Below are 26,056 nucleotides of genomic sequence, written 5' to 3' on the forward strand. Positions count from 1 at the left end.
TCATATCCTTTTCATGTATTATAGTTATGTTTACACTTGTATCTATCATAAAATACATGCTTGACAAATAAAATAAAATAAAATAATAAATAAATGCTGGTGATGATTTTTGTACTGGGCCCTAAGTGGAAAAGTATGCTTAACTGGGGTGCTTTCTCAGATAGAAAGCCTTGTTGCACAGAATTTAGCTGGCCTATTGTCTAATTTGGGATAGCTGATTCATTTTAGGGTTAAAGAATGCCTTCCATAGGGCCGTGCAACAATCAGAATACAAAAGGGGAAAGGGGAAAGGGGAAAGGGAAAAGGTGTTTTGGAGCTTACTGATAGGCTCAAATTAAAATTCCTTAAAGAACCCACATTCTTTCATAGATTTATGCAGCTTGAATCGTGAGATCCAATAAAAATGATTTTGATTCAAGAAGATACAACAGGTGTGACATTTATGCCCATGCATGTGCCTTCTGAAATCACCATGTTGCCCTAATGCCACACACACACACGTTTTTTTATCGGCAAAAACCACGATTCCTTTCCTTAATGAAACAACTGCAGATAGTTGCAATAGGTCTCTGTAAAGAGCACCTTTTATATTGTGCTTTTGGCTGTTGCTGGTGCTGTCAGAATGCAGAAGGCGTGTGGAAGGATTCTGTACTGCTTGCCAGACAAGGATTGGCTGTTCTCTAGACTGCTTAAAAAAAAAAGGCTAGTTAAAAACATGCTTTTAAAATGCACATTTGATAGGTTTGGCCTCTCAGAGGACAATGAAAACTTCAGTATCTAATAGAACTTTGACATGGAATGCGAGCTAAATCGGAGTGGTAATAAGCTGATCAACACACTTCTCTTGCCTGATGCTAAGCGTGAAAATAATGTCAGGGCATTGCAGCGAGACAACATGGGTTGGGTTAGATTTCCAAAGCAGTGAACCTGTCTTTTATACAGAAGCTACTTAACACATCCTATCTAGTTATGTGAATTAACCTGGACCCTCAAAATGCCCCAATAATAAAAATAAAAAACCCTGAAGAAGTTAGTTACAAGTGATCCTGACAATTTTGACATTTGATTTTAATGAACATAACTGTGCGATAGATACCATTAAACTTGTTCATGAATCAGTGTAATATATATTCAAACTGTTATTCCTTGCCTTCATTTGAGCCTCTATCCTGGAAATGGGTTTTTATAACTGATCTTATGGCACTATATTAACCCAATGATTGTTTTGAGTTGGGAATGGTGTATGTTGTACCAAGGCATAGAAATTGCTTGGTAAGAAGTCTATCTTATTAAACCAATTGTTAACTTTCATTTTTTTTGCTGAAATATTGTTACTTTTGGGGATTTTGCTAAGATTTATAAATTTATAATAAAGTATGCTTTAATAACTTTTACTGTCTCTGCTATTAATATTTGGGACTACACTTTGTTCTAAAACATAACTTTTTTTTAAAGAAATCACTATTTTCTTTCACGTATCTCCTAATGGCTGACATAGAATTACAGTCGAGACACCTACATTAAATGATATAAATCAAGAAGAATTGAATTATGTCTTATGTCATTTGTGAATTTTTTAGATGGCCATAAAATAAGTTGCCATCATTCAGTCCCCTCATCTAAAATATGAGCTGATATTATAGACCCACCCATAAGGATTATAATTAGACAATGAACATCCTAAAACGATGTACAAATTGGAATGATTAATAAATCATTCATTACTTGCAAAAAGCTATAAGCGTATTGACAGTCTTTTTCCATTTAAAATGAAGAACTAATTTCTGTTGTTGGAGTATGTATATATTTGTAGGGTTATGTGTAACAGACAAGTAACATGGTTTGTATTTGCCTGACGTTATCAAACTGCAGCTTTCTATACAAGGAGGCATATTGCAATGCCCCTCTTCCAATTCACATCAAAATATGCTATCATTATACATAAAACATACTGAATGATTTGAAGATACCACTTCCCAGTGAAAGGTTCCTGCACCAATTAATTGGTTAATTAAATGAATCTTGTTATTTTTAGCATGAGAGACACAGCTTCAATTGTCTTTTTTTTAATTTGCAGAGCTTAACTTAGTTAATGCTTCTGTAAAGTAGGTCTCTGGAGACACCTGCCACGGTTTGCCTTGCTGAACTAGCAGTTTGAGACATTGGCAGAAGGTGCGGAGAAACCATTCCCAATTGTGGAGCAAATAAATCAATACTAGTACAAACAGATCACTTTGTATCTACAAGTTTAAACAAAAAGTAATAGCAGTTAGATTGTCTGACAAACATAGTTAAGAAAACAAATTTAAACGCAGACACATTGGCTTGGCTTTTATTGGAAAGCCTAGATGCAATCTATAGTCATCAAGTTGTGGAAAACTTCTGGATACATATAAAGTTTGGAAGGCAAATGAAAAGAACAATACAAATTGGACAAAAAATACATTTCAAAATTGCATGAAAACATTTTGACTGGCTTTGCCTAAAATACTCTGAATTTTCAAAGGCTAATTACTTTAATACAGTTTTTAATTTAAAAAAAAACTTATTTAGTTTACATTTTTCCCACAGTCACTATGTCATGTAGGAACATAGCAGATTTTTTTTTACAGTATGAAAAAGATCTACTAAAAACTTATGAAAAAGGTTAATTGGCCATCATTCAATTTGAGCTAACAGATAAACGTTCTGGTTATTTGTGAAAGCACAAGGACACATCAACAGAAATCTTAGTGCTATTCCAACTTGTCATACACCAGATCTGTTGCAGTGTTTCTATTAAACAGCATATTACTGTATTTCCAGTATGAGCCCAAAACAGCAGAAAACCCAGTGCTTTCAAAAAACTCCTCTGCAATTCTACCCACAGAACTATAGACCGGCTGTACTGAGATTTGAACTTAGATAGGAAATAATGGCACTGATCAGCATTTTTTAAATTCTGATTTCTAAATTTGGATTCTCTGTGTTTGTAAAATAACAACATTTATTTACACTTTAAATGTAATAAAATAACTTTTTTGTTCTAAATGTCTAGATTGTTATTCTATAGTTGTGTCCAACGGGAAGCAAGTAAATAACACTACTGTGGCTTGCTTGATCATTCCATAATTCTTTTGACAAGATACACATTGTGTAATTGAAAGCACAAGTCTATTACAGAATCTCAGTGCAGAAAGCAATTAGAAAACAATTTTAAAAAATTTCATCTGTAATTTCTTTACATGTTTCAGATATATTTAACTGGCATTTCTATCTTGACATTTTAGCACAGAAAAGTGAAAATGGACTAGTTTTCCCCAAATAAATATTTTTGAATATATGCTGCTGAAAATAGTACAAAGACTATTTGTAAGAGAGAAATTAGGCCTTTGAGATTTTCCTTTTTCCTTCCCACATATAAATTATGCAATACTAATACCGATAAAAAGTTTAAATGTATTTTCAAATCATGCAACATTCAGCTCAATTGCAAGTTAAGTTGTATTATTATACTTATAAAAAAGGATTGGGGATCAAAATATTTGTTTTAATGTGTTTTTTCATAAGAGGGTTATCAGAAACTGCCGATATTTTTTTGTACCTGAAGGGTTTTTTTTAAATGGAAGCTAAGCATTTCAAGTTTTTACATAAACTTCTACCCTAACAAACTAACTAGAAAAATGTGAAAAGGTAGTCATTACAGAATTTTTAAGTATGTTAAAACTTCTTGAGACAGGTATTTTTATTGATTTGTTAACAAGGAAGTGCTGGACCGACACTGTGTGAGGCTGGCATTTGGCATAAAAATTATGTTCCATCCTGGATTTTATCAATGATGGAGATATATTTAGAAACTATTCAGAAATATTCCTTTTGGTTGGTGTTTTCAGGTATTCAACAGGAGAGATCTAATACTATAACCTGGTTTAAGAAAATTATACATGGTTTACATTAAATTCTTCTATCAGCACATCTCAGGTCCTAACATGTGTCTTTATAGGCAAGTCTTAAACATTAAGATACCCATAAATGCTGATTAGATAGTATCCTAAAATTATCAATTTCTTGGATGTTTTTTTCTATTTTTTTTACTTGATAGGATAACTTCCTTTTTGTTCCATCTCCCCAGATAGAATTCTATTTTTTTCTTTCTTCCAGAAGAGAATTGAGTATGTCTTTTTCACACATGCAGAAAACCAAACCAAAACTAAACAAACCACAAAGACTCACAAGTTACCAGACACAAGCAACTCAGTTATTGCTCTCTTACCAGCACACATTGGCAATAATCAGGATGGCTGGGAGGCAGGTTTCTTTGTCCTGTCCTTTGCAAGTTGGTCTAAAAATGTAAGAACCCCACAACAATATAAACTGAATGCACTATTTACCACACAAAGCAAGAAGAAGATCTTCTGCGCACAAACTCCTTTCCCAAACTTTGGTCTCTAGCCACAATCATCCCTATCTTCAAAAAAGGAGATCCCAGCCTAGTTGAAAATTACAGACCAATCTCTTTATGCTGCGTCACCTGCAAAGTAATGGAATCTATCATCAACCAATCCATTACCCTCCACCTCGAAACAAACAACCTAATCTCTAATAAACAATTTGGTTTCAGAAAAAAATTATCATGTAACTTACAACTTCTCCACTGCAAAAACATATGGACTACTAATCTTGATCAAGGGAAAGCAATAGATGCAATCTACATAGACTTCTGCAAAGCTTTTGACTCAGTAGCACATGATAAACATCTCCTAAAACTAAAATCCTACGGCATTTCAGGACCTCTTCACAATTGGATAACTGCTTTCCTGTCAAACAGACAACAAGTGGTCAAAATTGGCAATGCTCTATCAAATCCTGTCCCTGTCAAAAGTGGCATTCCTCAAGGCAGCGTTCTTGGACCAACGCTCTTCATACTATACATAAATGATCTCTGTGACCATATCTCAAGTTATTGTGTTCTCTTTGCTGATGATGTCAAACTATTTAACACCACCAACAATACTACTACCCTTCAAAAAGACCTTGACTTTGTATCCGATTGGTCTAAAACTTGGCAACTCCAAATCTCAACCAGCAAATGCTCAGTCTTACATATTGGAAAAAACAACCCAAACACTAAGTACTAACTTAATGGACATTACCTTACAGATGACCCCCACCCTGTTAAAGACCTTGGAGTTTTCATGTCAAATGATCTAAGTGCCAAAGCTCACTGCAACTACATAGCAAAAAAGGCTCTAAGAGTTGTAAATCTAATTTTACGCAGCTTCTTTTCCAAAAACTCTACACTACTAACCAGAGCATACAAAACATTTGCCAGACCCATTCTTGAATACAGCTCACCTGTCTGGAACCCATACCACATCTCTGACATTAATACAATTGAACGCGTCCAGAAATATTTTACAAGAAGAGTTCTCCGCTCCTCTGTAAACAACAAAATACCTTATACCACCAGACTTGAAATCCTGGGATTAGAAAATTTAGAACTCCGCCGACTCCGACAAGACCTGTGTTTAACACACAGAATCATCTATTGCAATGTCCTTCCTGTTAAAGACTACTTCAGCTTCAATTGCAATAATACAAGAGCAAACAATAGATTCAAACTTAATGTTAACTGCTTCCATCTTGATTGCAGAAAATATGACTTCTGTAACAGAGTTAATGCTTGGAATACACTTCCTGACTCTGTGGTCTCCTCTCCAACTCCCAAAAGCTTCAACCAAAAACTGTCTACCATTGACCTCACCCCATTCCTAAGAGGACTGTAAGGGGCGTGCATAAGTGCACAAAAGTGCCTACCATTCCTGTCCTATTGTTTCCTTTCAATGTATGTGCTTGTATATAATGTTGTGACAAAAAACAAACAAACAATGTCATCATGGGGAGCTTCTTACTTGTTTTCTGTCCATTTTTTGCTTGTTTCTCATTTTCTCCATAGAATTACCTAAAAAGACCCTGTTTTATGAGGATTCTATAGGATGTTGCTTAATCCTCAAAAGACAAATAGCTAATTACCCCATGTTTATAAATTCCAATATGAATTTGTTGACCAGATATAGTATTTCCATGATAAAATTATCCGCCAGCTGACTCAGTTAAACATATTGTAAGAACCAATTCTGTATGTTTAGAACAGATTCAACTTGCCTTCATGAACCACTAAATATCTGAGCTTGCAGTCCTAAATTTATTCATCAAAAATAAATCCCACAAAGGAATTTACTCCTGTGTAAAGAAGTATGGAAATGTTCCTTTTATGACATAACACAACTTCACATCCTATATTTTTTTAAAAAAACCCGCACATTAGAAAGCTGTGAAAAGAATAATTACACCTTGAGCTCTGAAAGAGAACAAGGCATGTCCAGCTTACAAAAGTCTTTTATGGTAACAAATGAGTCTTGCTGAATTGTTCTTCCTTCCTTTTAGCAGTGACTGATGAAACCATGCTTGCCAGGGCTCAAGCGGGGGGGGGGGGGAGAGAAAGAGAGAGAGAGAGAGCGGAGAGAAAGGAAAAAGAGCGGCAACTCCGTTTCCTTCTAGTCTGTGATTTCTCCATCCTTTCTCAGAAGTAATCCAGAGAAAAACACACCATGTTAAAGTTAATACAAAAATATTAACACTTCTATCCAACTGTTGTACACTGTTATATCTCTACATTATACCTTTTAATACTGTACAGCTATAACATAATAAAAGGTGCAATTCTTTTAAAAAATTCACACACTGCATATTTTTATTATTTTATTTAAGTATAAACTTTTTTAAACACTTTACATAAATTAACTCCTCTGAGACTAATATTTGATGTACAGTAAATTGTAATTCATATAAAAATCCATAAACAACTTGTCTCACATAATTTACAAAAAAATCAAGCTTCCTTTGCTTCTCTGTGACAAGAATTCTATTTGCCATTTTCCCCAAGGTAAACCCCATGATCACCGTAAAATCCATTACCAAATTTTGATTGTAGAATAAATTGCTTGTGCCAGTGTCCTTTCAAAAAGCAGCACTGTTAAAGCCATTGGGGTGTCCATACACAAAGAGTCTTGTCCCCCGCTTAACATGAACAGAGATTATATACCACATCCTAGGCAGAGAAAGGGAGTGAGCAGGAGAGGAGAGGAGGAGGAAGGGGGAGGAGGAGGAGGAGGAGGAGGAGGAAAAAAGACTAATTCTTGTAAGTAAAAGTCAACAATTTAGTAATATTTGGAAACACTGTTATCGCTTTCTTTCTTAATTACTGGAATACTGAGCCAGTTGGAAACGCTTTAGATCTTTCTTTTTAGTACTTTCAGTCCAGCTTGAGTGCAGCGATATGCATATGTAAACATATTCTTTAAAGCAGATCACCTTTAAGGTCATTCAGAAAAAAAACACCACATCTCCAGTTTTTCTTTTTAATATTATCATTCTTCTGGAAGGCTCTCTCTTTGTTGTAGAGTCCATTCAGATTGTGCTACAGAAAAATCTGAGCAAAGATGTATATGTAGGCTCAAGTAATAATGCAGCAAACTATTTGGTCTCCCCTCTTAGAAGACACTGGCACAGGGTCCGTCTCTTTGGCAGGCCAAACTCAACCAATGTGTTACCTCTTTCCAATCTCACTTTGCCTAAGAAATTGTATATTGTTAGCACTGTCAGCTAATTCGGGGTATTGCTCAACAGAGAGTACATAGTACCCATCATATCCTTGAACTTTTCCAGCACTCAAAAGTTGCCTCTTTTCCCCTTCTGTCCATAGCCTGGCCCCTTCCTCTCCATCTCTCACACGTTGCTGTTCTCTGGCCCAGGCATTGGAGAGAGCCCTTTGCCTAGCCTGTTCTAATATCCGTGCCTTCTCCTCATCAAGCGTCATGCCATAGCGGACATGGAGAGCCAGTGCACCGTACTGCATTTCAACATCAGCAAACCTACGAGTCCTGCCATTCACTACAGTGGTGGACTGAGAAACTGTGACATTGATGCCATTCTCCAGTGCCTTCCGGCCACTTGTCAATCTCAACGTGCCCAGGTCACTCTCAGGTGAAGTGGTTTTAATGAAATAATGTGTGTCCTTTCCTTCAACAGTGAAGTGCAGGTTTTCCAGGTAGTATGCACTATTCAGAACAGCTGCCACTTTGATACAATCCTCATTTGCAATGTTAAGCACATTGGTCTGTACTTTGCCTTGATTGACAGCAAGCATTACTCCTTTACCAATCAAAGATTTCACAGTTGCAAACCACAACCAGGATTTCTCACTACCAGGTCTGCGCTTGCTGATCTGGACTTCTGCCATCTTTCCTAGAGATAGGAAAGCCTTTGCTTCCCTTGCCACTTCTTGTTGCACTCCAGAAATTGGCTGAAAACAAGAAAAGACAGATTTTTTTTTACAAGCCTATAAATTCCAACAGTCAAGCATTTATTGGCATGGTGCCTGCAGCTGACAACATGATAGGCCACAATGACATTGCTGCAGCTAATTGAATTCACAGACTGGATTCCATTCTTATAAGTTCTTCGTTGCTTGATATATTTCAACATTTATTACCATTTTTGAAGTTTAAAAAGTAGCACTGAATCACTCCAAAGAAAAGTGCAGTTAATCGACCTTATTGTGATCATTAACCAATCAAAATAAAATTAGAAACATTGAATGCAGAAATTTACTATGCTTCACTAGTTTTTTACATCAGTCTTTCTTATGTTAATATATACACCATGAAAGTGTAGAAAAGTAAAATATTGTTCAGATAGGAAGATGAATGCAGTAAATTGATTTGCTAAAGAATTAAAAACAAAAACATCTTTGATTAATTAATTACCAAAATAAGTATTACCTGTATTCCTATAAGTAATTTTCTTGAGCTTTCATTTAGTGATTTCATTGCAGAAATGAAAGAAGGTCTACCATGAGAGTTTTATGCTTGCTTATATATTTGGTTCAACTATATTTGGCATTATCTATTTATTATCAGGACTTTTTAAATGCTATAACAGTAATGGCGAACCTTTTCGGTACTGAGCGCCCAAACTGGAATGCACCCTGGCGCCCCAGAAACTCAAAAACTAGCTTATCTTCTGGTCGCCTGGTTTATGGCGTGTGCATGCACACCGGCTAGCTGGTCTTCACATGTGCCGGAGGCCCTGGAAACCTGAAGACCAGCTGGCCAGTGCGCATGTGGCCACCAACCACCTGGTCTTTGGATTTCCAGCATGCGTGATGATCAGTTGGCCGTGGCGCATGCACGCTCTGGAAACCAGAAGAGCAACTGGCAACAGCGCACGTGCCCACAGAGGGCTCTGAGTGCCACCTCTGGCATGTGTGCCATAGGTTCGCCATCATGGTGCTATAACTTCATCCAGAAAGGGAATGTAAGGTCCTCCCTGAAATCTCTGAACTTTTGTATCTGCACACATAAAAATGTACCAGATGCAGGAACTTGTGATGAACTTCGCTATAAGAGCGCAGTGTCCGTACCCTTGGGCCGCAATGTGATATGATAGTAGCTTTGGACCACTACTATCTCTTTACCTAATCTATCTCACAGTAATACATTACATTTTCAACTGCTAGATCTGTGAAATAATTTTCTCCACTGGTTTAAAAGTTCTACATCTTTAATTTCACAACTTTTGCCTTTTGATTTAGCAGTAAGTATCCAGATATACCATTAGGATACAAACACCTGTTTTTGATATTCACGTCACAATAGAAATTCGATTTTAAATTGCTATGAGGGCTTAAGCTACAAGTCCTGGTGGACTTTCAGAGGTTTTAAAGATGCATGCATGCAGATACATACTACGTGAGTTTCTTCTCTATTTCCTGTCTTACATTCTCTTTTATGACTTCATTTTCTACTTATTCCTTCCTAATCTCTCCTGTCCACTGTTATGATAATGCCTTTGGGGTCTGCCTCCCTTCATTCTCTCGACACCGTGCATTGTGTCTTTGTGCTCCCTTTACATTCTTCAACAGGGAAACAGGCATCTTGGACCACTGATGGGCGTGGCCCCATCAATAAAAGGCCTCAATGATCTCATTGTCACATTTTGCCTATATTTGATCTTGAACAAGATCTGAGAGAACTCGCAAAATGAAGAAATGAGCTATGAGTAAAAAAGATAAATTGAGCAAGTTGCAGTTTTCTCTACAACGTTTTTACATCAGAACTTCAAATGTATTAAATAAATATTGACAGCAGCAATTGCACCAGATAACTTATCCCAAGGTTTAATATCCATTTTGGGAAAAGGTCCTGGGTGAATCCTTCATATCACTTTTGTTAGTTTTTGTATGCAGAGAAAAGAAATTATACGTATTTTTATAATGATAGTACTAGGATTTCTTCTGTAAAAGCATCAACACAATGTTTCTGGATTTATATCACATGAAATTATTTTGACTCTTTATTTTAATATCCTGGAAAGTCACAGAGAGCCTTCAGAATACACCTGAAAGGTTAACAGCTATTTAACGTTTGTCATTTATTGCTGGTACTGAGAATTTGAGGGTAAATGGATTTTTGATTTCTGAATAAAATTTATAATTGCTATTTTCCTTAAATGGTACAAAGGATTTTTGTAAATGATTTAGTTTTATACTTCTGTTTGGTAATATATTTTTTAAAACAAGGAGTTTAAGTTTGGGCTCCATATAAAGTAAAACATTTTACCTGGGGTGATTTTATATTCAATATTTTATCTTCACATATAAAACACAGTTAATATTAAAGACAAGTAAAATTGTACTGCTGTACAATATGCATAATTTATATCACCTGTTATTCTGTTTCTTTCACATTCTATTTTTTATTACATTGTTCACTTTTAGCCTGGAGGCAGGGTGCTGCTATCAATCCAATCTCTATAGCATCCACTGGGAATGTTATAATTTGAAGGGAAAAAAAGGATTTTAAAATACGATTATTTATTGATTAATCATTTCCTCCCTCTCAATTCAATTTAGGAAATGTTAAAATTTAAGCCTAGTCTTTAGTTATTGGACAAAAAATTCCCTACAGAATTAACATCTGTTATATAGTTTGGGACAAAAGTGTATCAAGAAACATCTCTATAATATGTTTTAATTTTTAAAAATTCAATGTATGCCCCTGAGGATTTTTCAATACTCTAATAGAACCTTTTACTATATTTTGTTGCAATTTAATGTTCCTTATTTTTTTCTTACCGGTACATCATCCCATTGCTGGCTCTTCACAAGTTCATAGGAGGGCTCAGTTAAATCAAATTTAGGGACAGGGAAACCTGGGATTGCATTGTGCAGATGAAAACCAAATGTCACCAGCCAGCTGTTAACATCTAGAAAGCAATTATAAAGTAAGTTAGAAAAATGTCACGTGTCCCTCAATATGCGATTGAATTTAACACAGCATAATTTGAATGAATGGCGGTGAGCTGGATAATGCTCTGAGCTTTAAGATATATTTGGAAGAGAAAATCCATGGCAGGGCTGTAGTTTATTTGTTTAAAAGTTGTCCTCATTTATATACAACCAATGACCCAGAGAAAGGAATCTAGTGAAGCTAGTTTTTAAATGCACTATTTATACAATTCAGAATAATCTGCAGCAATAATCTATGATCTATTATAGATGATTCCATGTGATCCACATAATTTCTTTATGCAGATAAGGCTATCTGCTTAATAAATATAGGGAGAGCACTAGATCCTCGAATCCCATGAATTCAACTATTGCAAGACAACGAGGAACAGAAGAGGAAGAGGAAGAGAAAGAATACTGCTATGAATAGATGATCACGACTATTGGGGAAAAAAAGTATTTGGACACCTTTTAGAAAAAAAGCCTCTTTAGTGAATTAATAAGATCTTAACGATCCTAATTTGGAATATATTTGATCTTATGTTCCAATTATGTAAGTCCAAAGTGCAACTGCAACTTATCCCTAATGTTACTGCAATGTAGATATATTAAGCAGGAATGTACGAATAGCATGATTCTTTCTAGTACATGGTAGGATCATATAAGTGTGTTATAATTAGGTAAATAAATTATGCAACTAATTCACTGAAAAAGTGAAGCATAGTTCTTAGATACTGAGAGCAGCTGGCATTAATATTTCAAGTGATTTACAATGAACTTGTATCCATTTCTTTGAAAGAAAATAAATTACAAAGGAATACAATGGTGTCCAAATATATATTTATAAACAAAATGCAAGTATATTGTGAATTAAGTTTTTGGATTCAAAAATGGTTAAACATTAAAATACCAAATTTCTTAGTTTAAGGCCTTTCTATGAAGTACTTGAAAACGTAGCAGAGCTACGTAAATCAAAAAGCATTACTACTTAAACTACAGATAAACCTACAACCATAAATAGCAAGAAGGAATGTTTGTACATTATTTTTCCCACTGACACACAACTGCTTGGAAAACTTTTCTTTTAAAGATCCAAGGTGTTATCATGCAAGCAAAAAATCCTCACATGTTTCCTAGATATATTGGCCATCTGGCAAAATAGCACTCATAATATACAATGAATTTGCAGACTTATAAACTGTTGCCATAGTAACCATTTAGTCAAACGGAAACATCAAAACCCCATTTTCTTTTGAATCCTCTAAGAGATAAAATATTCTATAGAGACAGGGAACAAGGCCTATTATGAGGATTTTTGATAAGTCTTATTGTCTATTAAGTTACTACATCTATCATTGATTACAATGAAATTCTTCCCTGGGTAAAAAAAAGACACCATCACAAGATCTCAGATAGATCTAATTAAGAAAAATGAAATACTTATTTACTATTTTACCTAACTGTGTATACTTCTCACTTATATGAAGCAAGGTAGAATACACATACATTTTTACCTTAACAAAGTATATTCCTACTATATATATACTCTATATACTTTTATATATCAGATGCTGTAATTCCAAGGTGATATACATGTATAATATAATTTAATAAAAACAACAGAAAATTGTACTTTATTAAATGTACATATTTACCTGTGATATAATCTTTCACATCGTGTATTCGGCTGGCTGGATTGTTATTTCTAAACATGTACAGGTTAAAAGGAGCTGGATCTTTCCCTATTTTTTTCCAAATTTCAATATCAGGTGTAGTCCAACGGCCTGCCAATATGTCATAATCTCTTTGACCAAAATGAATTAATTTGGTTAGTGGGTCATAAAGACCTCCATGGAATCCTATCACCAACTGGAAATCGAGGTTAGAATCAAAATAGATTTCGCCGTAGGCAGTATACTGAATCTGCTTCAGCATGAGACCATTACTACTGAAAACAGCCAGCGGGGTTCCAGTGTTGTCTGAGGCGATATAGAACTCATCTCCACTGCTAATCTCCATGGCAAATAAATGTCCTTGCAAGTCATAATAGAGAGAGGTGATTTCAGAGCTTGAGTGATTATACACATGAGTTATTCTTGTTGGATATGTGAGATCTGCATAAAAAAATTGAAGATGCTGTCCCAGGCTGGTTTTACTGGAAACACGTCTTCCAAGTCCATCATAACGATATATCACTGTCCATCCACTGCCTTTGCTATAAACTCTGGTAAGGAGGCCCTTTGAACTGTATTCAAATATCTCAGTGCCCCTCTGTCGCAGGAATCCATCTTCATCTAACCGGTATTGAACATCACCAAGTCGAGTGATTCTGTCCCTCAGATCGTATCGCAGTGGTGTCAATCGAGCACTATTACTTGGATTCAACAAGTGGAGATTGCCATTCAAATCATAGTTGTAGCGCCACATTATTTTCTCATTAAGGTAAACTGTCTGTAGCTGGCCATCAACATCATATTCATAACCGTACTTGGTAGTGTTAGCAAATGGGCCTATTTTAATTTCTCTTTTAGTTACTCGGCCCATGTTGTCATATTGAATTGTAATCCAGTACATAAGTGAACGGAATATTTCATACTGAATTTCCTTTATGCGACCATGAGCATCAAAGTGTTTTGTGTAAGTCATTACAGCTGTTGAAATTATCTGATTAATATCATAATAAATAACCCCAAATTTTCCAAACTGCTCAACTTTTCCAGATATGTCATCAAACTGGTAGAGATCAATAGGCAATGGAGTTTCATTGATAACACCTTGCATGCTAGTCACTCTGAAGCTATTGTCATAGCTGTAGTCAAATCGGGCATTTACCATTCCATCTTCACTAAAGCGGAAAATCTGCCTGTCAATCAATGGACCAATTTGCCTGTATCTAATGGTGCAAATAAAGCCATCACTCTGGAGGTTTACTGTTTTCAGAACTCCTGCTGTCTCATCATAAGTAAAACTCACTCTTGTGCTATCATATAGAATTTCAGAAAGCCTGGTCTGTCTTCGATATTTGAACAAGACTCTCCGGCTTGTGCCCAAGAAAGCAGTTTGTAACAGCTGTCCTTCTTCATTGTAGTCCATGATGACAGAGGCATTGCTTTCTGGAGGATTATAGATGTTCCGATAGTAGCCAATAGAACGGATAGTCTGCATAGTGTGGCGAGCTACACTGGGCATGGTTATTGCAGAAAGCCGATCCAGTAAGTCATATTCAAAGATATATTGCCGTTGGCTATGCAGTAAGAGAACCATTGACTGAAAAAGAAAACAGAGTTTAATCAAGTGTCAAAACTATTGGTAGACTAGCAACACTGTTTTTTTGTTTTTTTTTACTAAATCATCATTATTCAAATTGAGTAATTCTTGACCTTACATATTGGTAATTGCCTAATTCATTTGGATACTTAATTGCAAGAGGATCTATAATGAGTCACTCCAGATTCCTAATGTGTTCTTGTTGTGACTGAGTCATCCTTTTATCAAGTACTCAATGCCAAACAGCAGATTGTCAATGGACTGGGATAAGTCATGTTTAATACCAACAAAAGTGAGGCTGTCTTAAGCCAGCAACTCAAGAAGGGAACAACATATGGAGGAGACAATTTTACTCCTGTAATTAGAGATAATTTACTGAGAATTTTACTAGCCTGAAGATCCCTGAACCTCCTCTTTTATATCTATTTGTCAGATGGGTGAAGCAATTGGCTTGTTATTTACATCAAATTTTGCAGAGTTAATTAGTCACCAAATGATTCCTTTTGTAAAGCTTTGGCATTACACATCACTACCACTGTTATTTTATATTACTCACATGAAGATGTATAAAACTCTCAGCATCTGTCACTGTCGGTAGCTGTTTCCACCTAAGGCAAATTCTACTCTGTCCCACTAAAGGACATCAAATTAAATAATGATAAAAGACTTCTTATGCTTTGTTCAGTATTGCCATGCTAGGGAGTATATAATTAAGTATGCAGCACTGGTTTAATACCATATTTCATTTTGGACAACCCTCCCCCCACAATTCTGAGCCAAGAATAAATAACCAACTTTGCTGGACAAATGTGAAAAAACACATTAGTATTTGTGTGTATGCATATGTGTGTGTAAGAGACAAAGATAGAAACACATATACACACAGAAAAATCATTGTTTAAATCGTTACATTTATGCTGCAGTTTAGAACTTTCATAAATTTGACTTGATAGTGAATATGCTGTTCTTTCTTGGTGCAAAGTGAAAAAAATGTTTGGAAAATGTTTTTATATTCCCTTTTCAGATTTAGCCTGGCAAAGCTACCACTGTTTTTATTTGTGTTAACAGACATTCTTAAGGGTAACTTCATTTGAAAAAATATAATATTAAATAAACAATCACTACAACATTGAGAAAAGTGTTAGGTTAACATGACTGCTTATAAAGAGTATCTCCAAATACAAATGACTCTGCTTGCCACCTAAATGCGCTTCAATCTCTTTGAAATCCTAGAAATGTATAATCATTCCGTGTGATTTCAATGACATAATTAAATTCCATGAAATTGTATCCACAGACAACAAGCTAGTAAATTCTAGGAAATCAAATTTATCTTACATACTGTATATCTCAATCAATTTTCTGGGATGGATTTTCCGTAAACACAGTGCAACAGTGAAGATGTGAGCTAGGACCAAAGAGACCAGGGTTCAAATGACCACAAAATTAGAAAGTTTACTGGATGAGTAGGATCAATCATTACTGTTCATTACTTGGCTGAACAGTAATGTTCAGCTGAGTAATCACTTTGCAGGGGAATGAACTATAAAAATCATATGTGTTACTGCAAGATCTTGGAGGAAAGTGTGCGCACATACACACACACAGTTTTCTCTGCCTAAAATGGCAAATATCATGCAGCAATCATTTTTAACATTTTATGCGGAAATAATTCTTTAATAGAACTGCAAACCAACATTTCAACTAATAGTTGAGTACCTTTTCAAGATACGTGTAGCTCCATGTTTTACCATCAGCAAATACTCTAGATACAATCCTTCCCTGTCCATCATAATCTACTTTTTCACTAGTGGTGCCTCGTTGGATGCTACCAATTTGACCTGTAGATGAATAGGTAACATTGACAGCCATAAGCTTGCTGCTTGGGAACCAGAGAGTTGGATGTCCTGAAGTATCATAGGCGATTCTCAGTAGAAATTTACGGTGATCATCATAAATCTTCTCTGTCTTTGAAGTCCGATCAAAGTCAACTGAAAGGAGGTTCCTACCATTAACCTTTTATGAAACAAATAAGACAACAAAATAAATAATGTGAGGGAAGGGGCACTGAGCTGCTTATTATTTCTTTATAGAATCAGCCACTGTTTGAATACCATTGTTTAAAGACCATTTACAATGATTGATTTTTTTTGTCAGTAAACTAATTTAGCAACTTCTTAGTATAATAGCCAGGGATTAGGTTGCCATTTTAAAAGGTTTCATTAAATAAAGATGCACTGACATTTTATTCAAAATGTTTTCAATTAATGCTGATAGAATTTAGTTAAATGTTAATATAATTCAACAATATATACATTGAGATCTTTTACAATACTCAACAAGATTTACAGAGGAAATTATAAAGATATAGTAGAATTATCACTATAATAATGAAAAATCAAAATAAAAGGCCAACAACATGTTGGTGAAATATAAGAACAGCTTTTCAAATAGATCATCAAAAATAGACACGAATAGATAAGTCAAGAAAATTTGAATGTTCATTTACTTTCTAATTTTATAAGATAAATTATATTACACACATAATGTAATATGAAGAATTTTCGGGAAGAATTTCTCAGACTAATGGATCCTCTGAGCTGCATTGTTTGAAGCCTGAAAGAAATATTTAAACCCTGGGAAAAGTAATATTCTTAAAACAGATAATACATTATTCAGACTTTCATAAATAAAATCGAATTTTGATATTTTGACCTAATAGCCAAGGACTGTAGAATTATCTAGCCAAATGCCACATTTTAAAAAAAAACACCTCACTTATTATATATTGATAAATTCTACAGCAGAAGACATTTACAAATAAATATCATTAGGACCAGGATGTTGGATATTTTCTGCAATTCACTGAAGCAAGGAGCAATGAAAAGTAATGCTTTTCAGTTGTACAAAAAAAAATCTTATAATACACAATGTAAAGTATAAGCATTTGTATTTTTTCTTACAAAAAAGAACAATAATGAGTTGCATTTTAATTTCAATTCTGTTATATTCCATTCTTTTCATAATTTTACTGTCTGTTTTGAATTTGCAGTTCTATTTTTCATTTTAGTGTCAGGTTTCACTATGTCAAAATCCTATAAAGACATCCGCTATATTTAGAAAACAGAATTCTATTGAAAAATGGATTAATGACATTAGTTCTGGAACTTTTCAGGAGAAAGATGGTAATATCTTTAAACTAAAGTATTTATTTTGTTAGATAGTCTAGAGATACAAAGAATGGTTTTTGTTGGGCAATAGAAACAAAAGGTCCAAAGTTTTCTGATCATATTCCAGAAGTTTTTAAAAGGAAAGCATTTTAACAAGGATGCTGGATTTCTAGTCTTTAATTATCTGAATACAGATAGAAAAATCTATTCCAAGTTGGGGTCCCGCTGTTCAAAATCTTTTACAATAATCTTCTAGGCAACTGTAATTTGATTGAAGTATTCAAAAGTGAGGGTCAATAAGAATTGTTTGCAACATATTTCTTTTCATCTTGTTTTGATAAGAAATGTTTTTGAATGCTTTCAAAGTACATGTGCATTACATAAATGCATGCTTTTCTGGAAACTGCAGAAAAGCAGTAAGGAACAGTAAACCATAGTTAAGATAAGAAAAATGCAAAAAGTAAAAAGAATTGTATCTAAATCTAGTTTATACCAAATTATTCACTATAGCTCTCCATATACCTTTTATTCTTGCAAATCACTCTTGCTTTTAGCACATTTGTGCACCACTTCTTTACACTCAAAACTTGTCTCTTTTTTCAAGACCTTATTCACTCCATCCAACTACAATTTTCTCAGCCTTCCAATTGCTCTTGACCCATTCATTCTTCTTCAGATGTATTTTCTATAATTGGACCCTCTTTCAATTTCCCCTTCTGATGAAACCATCTTACTAACCTTCACTTTGTGCTAGTCACTGACATCTGTATTCACATTCTTTTGACACTCATTAATTCTTTATCCTACCACCTTTTGTTTTACCATACATTTATTTGAATACCCCATTCCTACTGCATTCAACTTATTTTTGTTTCTGACCTATCCAAATTTCAGTTCCCACATATCAAAATAGCTAGAAGCCAGTTCTTATACACAAATTTATTTCATATTATATGCACATTACATACTGTCTATTTTTCTTTCTAGCAGCGCTTGTATCACTTAAAATGTTACATTCCTTTCCCATTTTTAGCAAATTTTCACCAAGGTCCAAGCCAATCAATGTTACTTTGATTCAAATCCTTGCTCAAAGTATAAAGAGATGATGCTTTTACCCTTACTCACACAATGTGTGAACATGTTAACATTCCCTCAGCAGCACTATTTGCAAAGACCTTTCTCTTAAAAGCCCTTGGCATTCTCTTCATTAGAGTAACCCCCACATTCTGTGGTACTATTGTCACTTCCACCCAGTGTGTGTAATTCTCACTTAATTCAGGGCAACTTCAAATCCTTTCTCCATATATTATTGTTAATGCTTGGAACTCATTACCTGACTCCATAGTCTCTACTCAAAATCCCAAAATCTTCAACCAAAAACTGTCTACTATTGACCTCACCCCATTCCTAAAAGGACTATAAGGGCGTGCATAAGAGCACAAAAGTGCCTACTGTTCCTGACCTATTGTACCCTTTATTATATCAAATTGATATAGCTAATGCATATTCTTTACTTATATATATTATATATATATATTTTCTTCATGATATGTTTTTTTTTACTTATGACAATGTTTGTGTATACTTCTTGTGACAAAATGAAAAAAAAATATTCACTTCCATTCATTCTCCTGAGAGATTAATTTATATTCTGCCAGCTTTTCAGATACAACTCATACATTTAGTTCTTGTAGTCATATACTTACTCTCATACATTAACTTCCTTTTTTCCATGCATATTTTTTTTCCTGATTCACTTTTGATGTTTTCAAATAATGGCTTGCCCCACATTCATAACTTCTCATCTCCCCTATATCCTTCACTAATGTCTCAGTTTGTAATAATAAACAATTATATCAGTTACATTTTTTGAATCATTTACTTTCCCTGTGCATTCTGCTTCAATGACATGTTGAAAACCGACCTTTTTGTAAATATAGGTTGAACAGAATGTTTTATTCTTTGATGTCCAAATGGCAGTAACATTTTTTCTATGCTCTATTGCCTTTTTCCTACCATCTATTCATGTCACCATCATCTAACAGAATATTTTCCCCCTGGATTGCATTCATTCAATACGTTGCACAATTTTTCCAAACCTTCTCTCTTATTTTCATTCACTGGAAAATAATATGTAATTATCACCAACCTACGAATTTTACTTTCAGCAACCTCAACAACTAACATGACATAAATGCATACTTTCTGGTATTCATTTAAGCCTTTTTATTAATTAAAACCTCCCTACTTATACTTATCAACACCATTCCATTCTTAATTTCATAAGCATATATAATAACATCACTCTTGTTAATTCATGCCTTTGCCATTTATGCTTTTAGGTTCCAGTTTGCAATCTTTCACATGCCATGGCTGTGACTAGATAGACTCATGGATACTGACCTCTGTTGCCTATCAGGGTGTTGGTAAATTGAGGCTTTTCAATAGAACATTCAAATGAGATTGAGACAATGCTGATTAGGTTACCAGTTTTACTAACATCTTTCCATATGTAAGAGCTCCTGCTAAAACTAGAGACACTATAGGTCAATTTTGACTACTGAAGATTTCAGATAGTATGCTACAAACACTGATAAAGCCCAATTATTTCCCAAGCATGCTTGAAGTCCTTTGGTATGAAAGCTAGTATCTCTAACCTGGACACTAGCTCACAAACCAACATACATACTACAGGGAGAGCCCACATTTCATACATTCAGTGAAATGAAACACACCTAGGGTTATAAACTTCCTTTTTTAAAAAGTAAGTAATTATATAGTTGATGACTACAGCTTAATGTTTAAGATTAATTTAAAACACTGTTAACGCGACCTCATCTAAAATGATCACTCTATGTATCTGCAGAAAAGATAGGGTTGTATGGGAAGGATTTCATATTTAGTGTGTAATGCTAATGGTAAAAACTGAAGATTATAAATCCGGAAATAAATAGAACAATATGAATTAGGATATTCCTTTCCGAGGCATTGTTAACTTTAAATTATATAAGCAAGGATTATTCCTTTCCCTTTTTATTTTATTGGTCTTAGAAGACTTGCTAAAAGAAAAAAAAAGGTCATTTGAAGCAGTGAAAGCTGTCAGTAGGTCTTCTGTACTATTCATCTTAAACTAAAAATGCATTAGAGATGTAACTTACTCTGAGTTTACGGCCAAACACATTCACTTTGCCTTGTGCTTGTTCTTTTCGAAATCTCCACTCCACTAAATTCTGTCCATTTTCTCCAGGAAGAGTCATATTTCTTTTTGCTACAGTTGGGTTGGCTGTACCTGCTAAAACATGTGGTTCTGTTTGGTAGTGTGTATCCAGGCCACTGGCATAAATGATTCTGAGAGACCCATCATATCCAATCTGGTAGCTATTTCTTAACTGATCTGAAATGAAACCCAGCAAAGATGTATTTCTAAACCAAGATTTTTCATAAAAAATTATTCATAGCACAAACCAAGTCAACATTAATGCAACATTCAGTCGCATTAAAAAATACAAGTGTTTTAATTTTAAACCATTTAAAACATTAAACATTAAAATTTTAATTTTTTGGTTATGACCTTTCAGCATTATCTGACTTCTTGATGCATATTCCAATGTATGACAAATATATGCCGTAAGAAGCATTATTTTTACATCTACATATATTTTAGAATCATTTTAGAAATAGAATGTATATACAAGGTTTTAATCAATGTAACTAAATATTTTTTAAACTTTTACTTGCAAATTGCATCCACAACTAGTGAAAGTGTAATCATAAAAATTAGAGACACAATCATAGAATTAATGACTTTATTCAGTTGAATTTTCTTCTAAATAGGTATGTATATTATAGAAGATTAAGGCTTTAACCCAATACCTATACAAAACACAACTAGCTAACCTCCCTTTCAGGCTAGTTTTCATCACAACTTGTAATACATATAACAGTGTTTTTTCTTTTAATTCATTTTTTTCTCTTGAAGATTATTGCTTCATTTAATTTGTTAACGTACCTTGGACCATTGTATAGAAAGAATCAATTGAGGATAGATTTGAAGTGATGCTGACATCATCTTCTCTGCTAGATGATTCAATGTCAACAGTAATAGCCCTTTCCATTTCTCCATGTAGATTAGTGACTACTCCAGTTGGAAATGTGACATTGGTCAATCTGCCTTCACTGTCATAGCTAAAACAATTTATAGAAACAAACAAACAAACAAACAAACAAACAAACGCAAGAATGAATTTTTTTACTCACTGACTCAAAATAGAAATTTCTGCTGATAACATTGTGAGGAATTTTGAGATTTTGTGCCTGAATTATGCACAATGAAAAAATGAAGAATTTGTTAAATTTATTAAAATCTTTTTCAATATATAAAGGAAGCTTGGTAGAGGGGGAAAAAACCCCAATGGCTCTCAAGCCTGCATAGATGTCTCTTTGGACTATGACCAAATCCTACTACAATCTAATTTGCTATTTAAAAGGAATATCTTTAGTAGGGATTAATTGTTTTATGTTCCAAATTCACTTTTTTATAATAAGGGTAGATTTAATTCAGTTTGATACAAATGTTATATCCATTTTGATTTTTTTTTCTGTTTAATTTAGCATGCGGCTTATCCGTTTATGAAGAGAGTGAACTTTGTTCATATACATTCTTGACAGCATCACATTCTTAATGATACAACAATAAGCTGTGATAGGAGTAGCATTACTGTAGGGCCATTGTGATGCATTCACTGGAAACAAAAAATTGAATAGAAAAAGATAAAAATCTTAATATAAAAGAAACAAGTGGCACTTTAACCAAATATTACAGTATCGAATGATCCTGCTCCCTGTACACTTAATCTCCTTTTCTTTCATGGTTTGTTTATTACAGGGGTCTGCAACCACATAAAAGAAAACCCTGGGAGCCACAAAACCTGGGTGGGCATGGCCAGTAGTGAGTTCCACTTACCTTCGCTACCGGTTTGAATTCGGGAGTGTGCGATGTCTGTGATGACCTCCAGGCGGATGAGCGGATCTTCCCGCCACTACCAGTTCGCCTGAACCAACAGAAACCCACCACTGGGCGTGGCCAACTCAACATCACTCCCACCCAGTCACATTTATTTATTTTATTTATTATTTAAATTTGTATACCGCCCTTCTCCCGAAGGACTCAGGGCGGTTCACAGCCAAGTAAAATGCACAATACATACAATTAAAATACTAATAAAAAACTTATTTAAATTGGCCATAATTAAAATTTGGAAGTAAAACCCATTTAAAAACCCATAACTTAAAAAACTAACCCAGTCCAGCGCAGATAAATAAGTAAGTTTTGAGCTCATGAAAGGTTGAGGTCCGGAAGTTGACGAAGTCCGGGGGGGAGCTCGTTCCAGAGGGGGGGGGCCCCCACAGAGAAGGCCCGTCCCCTGGGTGTCGCCAGACGACATTGTCGCGCCGACGGCACCCTGAGGAGTCCCTCTCTGTGAGAGCGCACGGGTCGGTGAGAGGTATTTGGTAGCAGCAGGCGGTCCCGTAAGTAACCCGCCCTATGCCATGGGCGCTTTAAAGGCGTTCACCAACACCTTGAAGCGCACCGGAAGGCCACAGGTAGCCAGTGCAGCCTGCGCAGGATAGGTGTCACTCGGGAGCCACGAGGGCTCCTCTATCACCAGCGCAGCTGCATTCTGGACCAACTGCAGCCTCGGATGCCCTTCAGGGAGCCCCATGTAGAGAGCATTGCAGTAGTCCAGGCGAGGCGTCACAAGGGCGTGGTGACTGTGCACAAGGCATCCCGGTCTAGAAAGGCGCAACTGGCGCACCAGGCGAACCTGGTGGAAAGCTCTCCTGGAGACGGCCGTCAAATGATCTTCAAAAGACAGCCGTGCATCCAGGAGAACGCCCAAATTACGCACCCTCTCCATCGGGGCCAATGACTCGCTCCCGAGAGGCAGCCGCGGACTCAGCTGACTGTGCGGGATGCCGGCATCCACAGCCACTCCGTCTTGGATGGATTGAGCTTGAGCCTGTTTCTCCCCATCCAGACCCGTACGGCTTCCAAACACCGGGACAGCACTTCGATAGCTTCATTGGGGTGGTCCGGTGTGGAAAAGTACAGCTGGGTGTCATCAGCGTACAGCTGGTACCTCACACCGAAGCCACTGATGATCTCACCCAGCGGCTTCATATAGATGTTGAACAGAAGGGGCGAGAGAATCGACCCCTGCGGCACCCCACAAGTGAGGCGCCGTGGGGTCGACCTCTGCCCCCCCGTCAACACCGTCTGCGACCGGTCGGAGAGATAGGAGGAGAACCACCGATAAACGGTGCCTCCCACTCCCAACCCCCCCAACCGGCGCAGCAGGATACCATGGTCGATGGTATCAAAAGCCGCTGAGAGGTCTAATAGGACCAGGGCAGAGGAATAACCCCTATCCCTGGCCCTCCAGAGATCATCCACCAACGCGACCAAAGCCGTCTCAGTGCTGTAACCGGGTCGGAAGCCGGACTGGAACGGGTCCAGATAGACAGTTTCCTCCAGGTGCAGGGGAAACTGATATGCCACCATACTCTCTACAACCTTCGCCGCGAAGCGAAGGTTGGAGACCGGACGATAATTACCTAAAACAGCCGGGTCCAGGGAAGGCTTCTTGAGGAGGGGCCTCACCACCGCCTCTTTCAAGGCGGCCGGAAAGACTCCCTCCAACAAGGAAGGACTCGTAATCCCCTGGAGCCAGCCTCGTGTCACCTCCTGAGTGGCCAGCACCAGCCAGGAGGGGCACGGGTCCAGTAAACACGTGGTGGCATTCAATCTACCCAGCAACCTGTCCATGTCCTCGGGAGTCACAGGGTCAAACTCATCCCACACAACATCACCAAGACCGCTCTCAGATACCTCGTCTGAATCGCCACAATTTTGGTCCAGACCGTCCCTAAGCTGAACGATTTTATCGTATAGATAACCGTTAAACTCCTCAGCACGTCCCCGCAACGGGTCATCCCGCTCCCCCTGGTGAAGGAGGGAGCGGGTCACCCGAAACAGGGCAGCTGGGCGGTTATCTGCCGACGCAATGAGGGAGGAGGCGAAGACCCGCCTCGCTTCCCTCAGTGCCACTAGGTAGGTCCTGGTATAGGATCTAACTAGTGTCCGATCAGCCTCTGAACGGCTGGACCTCCAGGAACTCTCTAGGCGTCTTCTCCGGCGTTTCATCCCCCTCAGCTCCTCGGAGAACCAAGGAGCCGGTTGGGATCTGCGCCGGGTCAGAGGGCGGAAAGGCACGACACGGTCTAAAGGCCCAGCCGCAGCCCGTCCCCACGCTGCAGCTAGTTCCTCTGCCGTGCCGTGAGCCAGACCTCAGGAAGTGGCCCAAGCCCCGTCCGAAACCTCTCTGGGTCCATCAGGCGCCTGGGACGGTACCACCGTAATGGTTCCGTCTCCCTGCGGTGTTGGGTAGCGGTCAGAAAGTCCAGGCGAAGGAGAGAGTGATCTGACCATGACAAAGGTTCAATGACTATTTCCTTTAAGTCCAGATCTCTCAACCACTGACCAGAGACAAAAATCAGGTCCAGTGTGCCTCCCCCGATGTGAGTGGGGCCATCCACTACTTGAGTCAGGTCCAAGGCCGTCATGGAGGCCAGGAACTCCCGGGCTACCGTCGATGACGAGCCGGCAGATGGCAAGTTAAAGTCCCCCATGACTAAAAGTCTGGGGGTCTCCACTGCCACCCCGGCAAGCACCTCCAGGAGCTCGGGCAGGGCAGCTGTCACGCAGCAAGGAGCCAGGTACGCGACCAGCAAGCCCATCTGACATCTATGACCCCACCTCACAAAGAGGGATTCACACCCGGCAATCTGAGGTACAGTGGTCTCCCTCGGCTCTAGACTCTCTTTAATAGCAACCGCCACCCCTCCACCCCTACCCTACATGACACCCCCAGCCACGCCTACCCAGGTTTTGTGTCTCCTGGTATCTTCTGTGGAAAATAAATCTCTCTCTTTCTCCCCTCCCTCCCTCTCATTTCTGTTTTTCTCTCTTTTTCTTCTCCCCCTCTCTCTTTCTTTCTCTCCCCCTTCTCTCTCTCATTCTCTCCTCTCTCCTCCTTCTCTCTCATTTGTTTCTCTTTTTCCTCTCTCACTCTGCCATCATTTTCTCATTTCTCTCTCTCTCCCTCTCATTTCTGTTTTTCTTTTTCCTCTCCCTCTTTCCCCTTCTCTCTCTCATGTTTCCCTCTCTTTTCCCTCTATCATTCTCTCTTCCATCATTTTCTCATTTCTCTTTCTCTCTCCCTTTTATTTG

The 26,056-nt window shown here is 37.1% G+C and overlaps 1 protein-coding gene across 4 annotated transcripts in view; it reads right to left on the bottom strand.

The window, feature by feature from the left end:
- Window positions 1-2,366: 2,366 nt before the first annotated feature.
- The window catches only part of TENM3 (teneurin transmembrane protein 3), a 502,165-nt gene continuing 478,475 nt past the window's right edge, over window positions 2,367-26,056 (bottom strand). For all 4 annotated transcript variants that reach the window (XM_058192837.1, XM_058192839.1, XM_058192840.1 and 1 more), the window contains 6 exons: window positions 21,776-21,951; window positions 20,925-21,160; window positions 16,316-16,612; window positions 12,985-14,596; window positions 11,177-11,307; window positions 2,367-8,344 (listed from right to left, as the gene is read on the bottom strand). In XM_058192837.1, the coding sequence (XP_058048820.1) occupies window positions 7,589-8,344; window positions 11,177-11,307; window positions 12,985-14,596; window positions 16,316-16,612; window positions 20,925-21,160; window positions 21,776-21,951 (3,208 nt within the window). In that variant the 3' untranslated portion in view covers window positions 2,367-7,588. The remainder of the gene's footprint in view (window positions 8,345-11,176; window positions 11,308-12,984; window positions 14,597-16,315; window positions 16,613-20,924; window positions 21,161-21,775; window positions 21,952-26,056) is intronic.

This window comes from Ahaetulla prasina, chromosome 8, assembly GCF_028640845.1.
Source record: "Ahaetulla prasina isolate Xishuangbanna chromosome 8, ASM2864084v1, whole genome shotgun sequence".
NCBI lineage: Eukaryota > Metazoa > Chordata > Lepidosauria > Squamata > Colubridae > Ahaetulla > Ahaetulla prasina.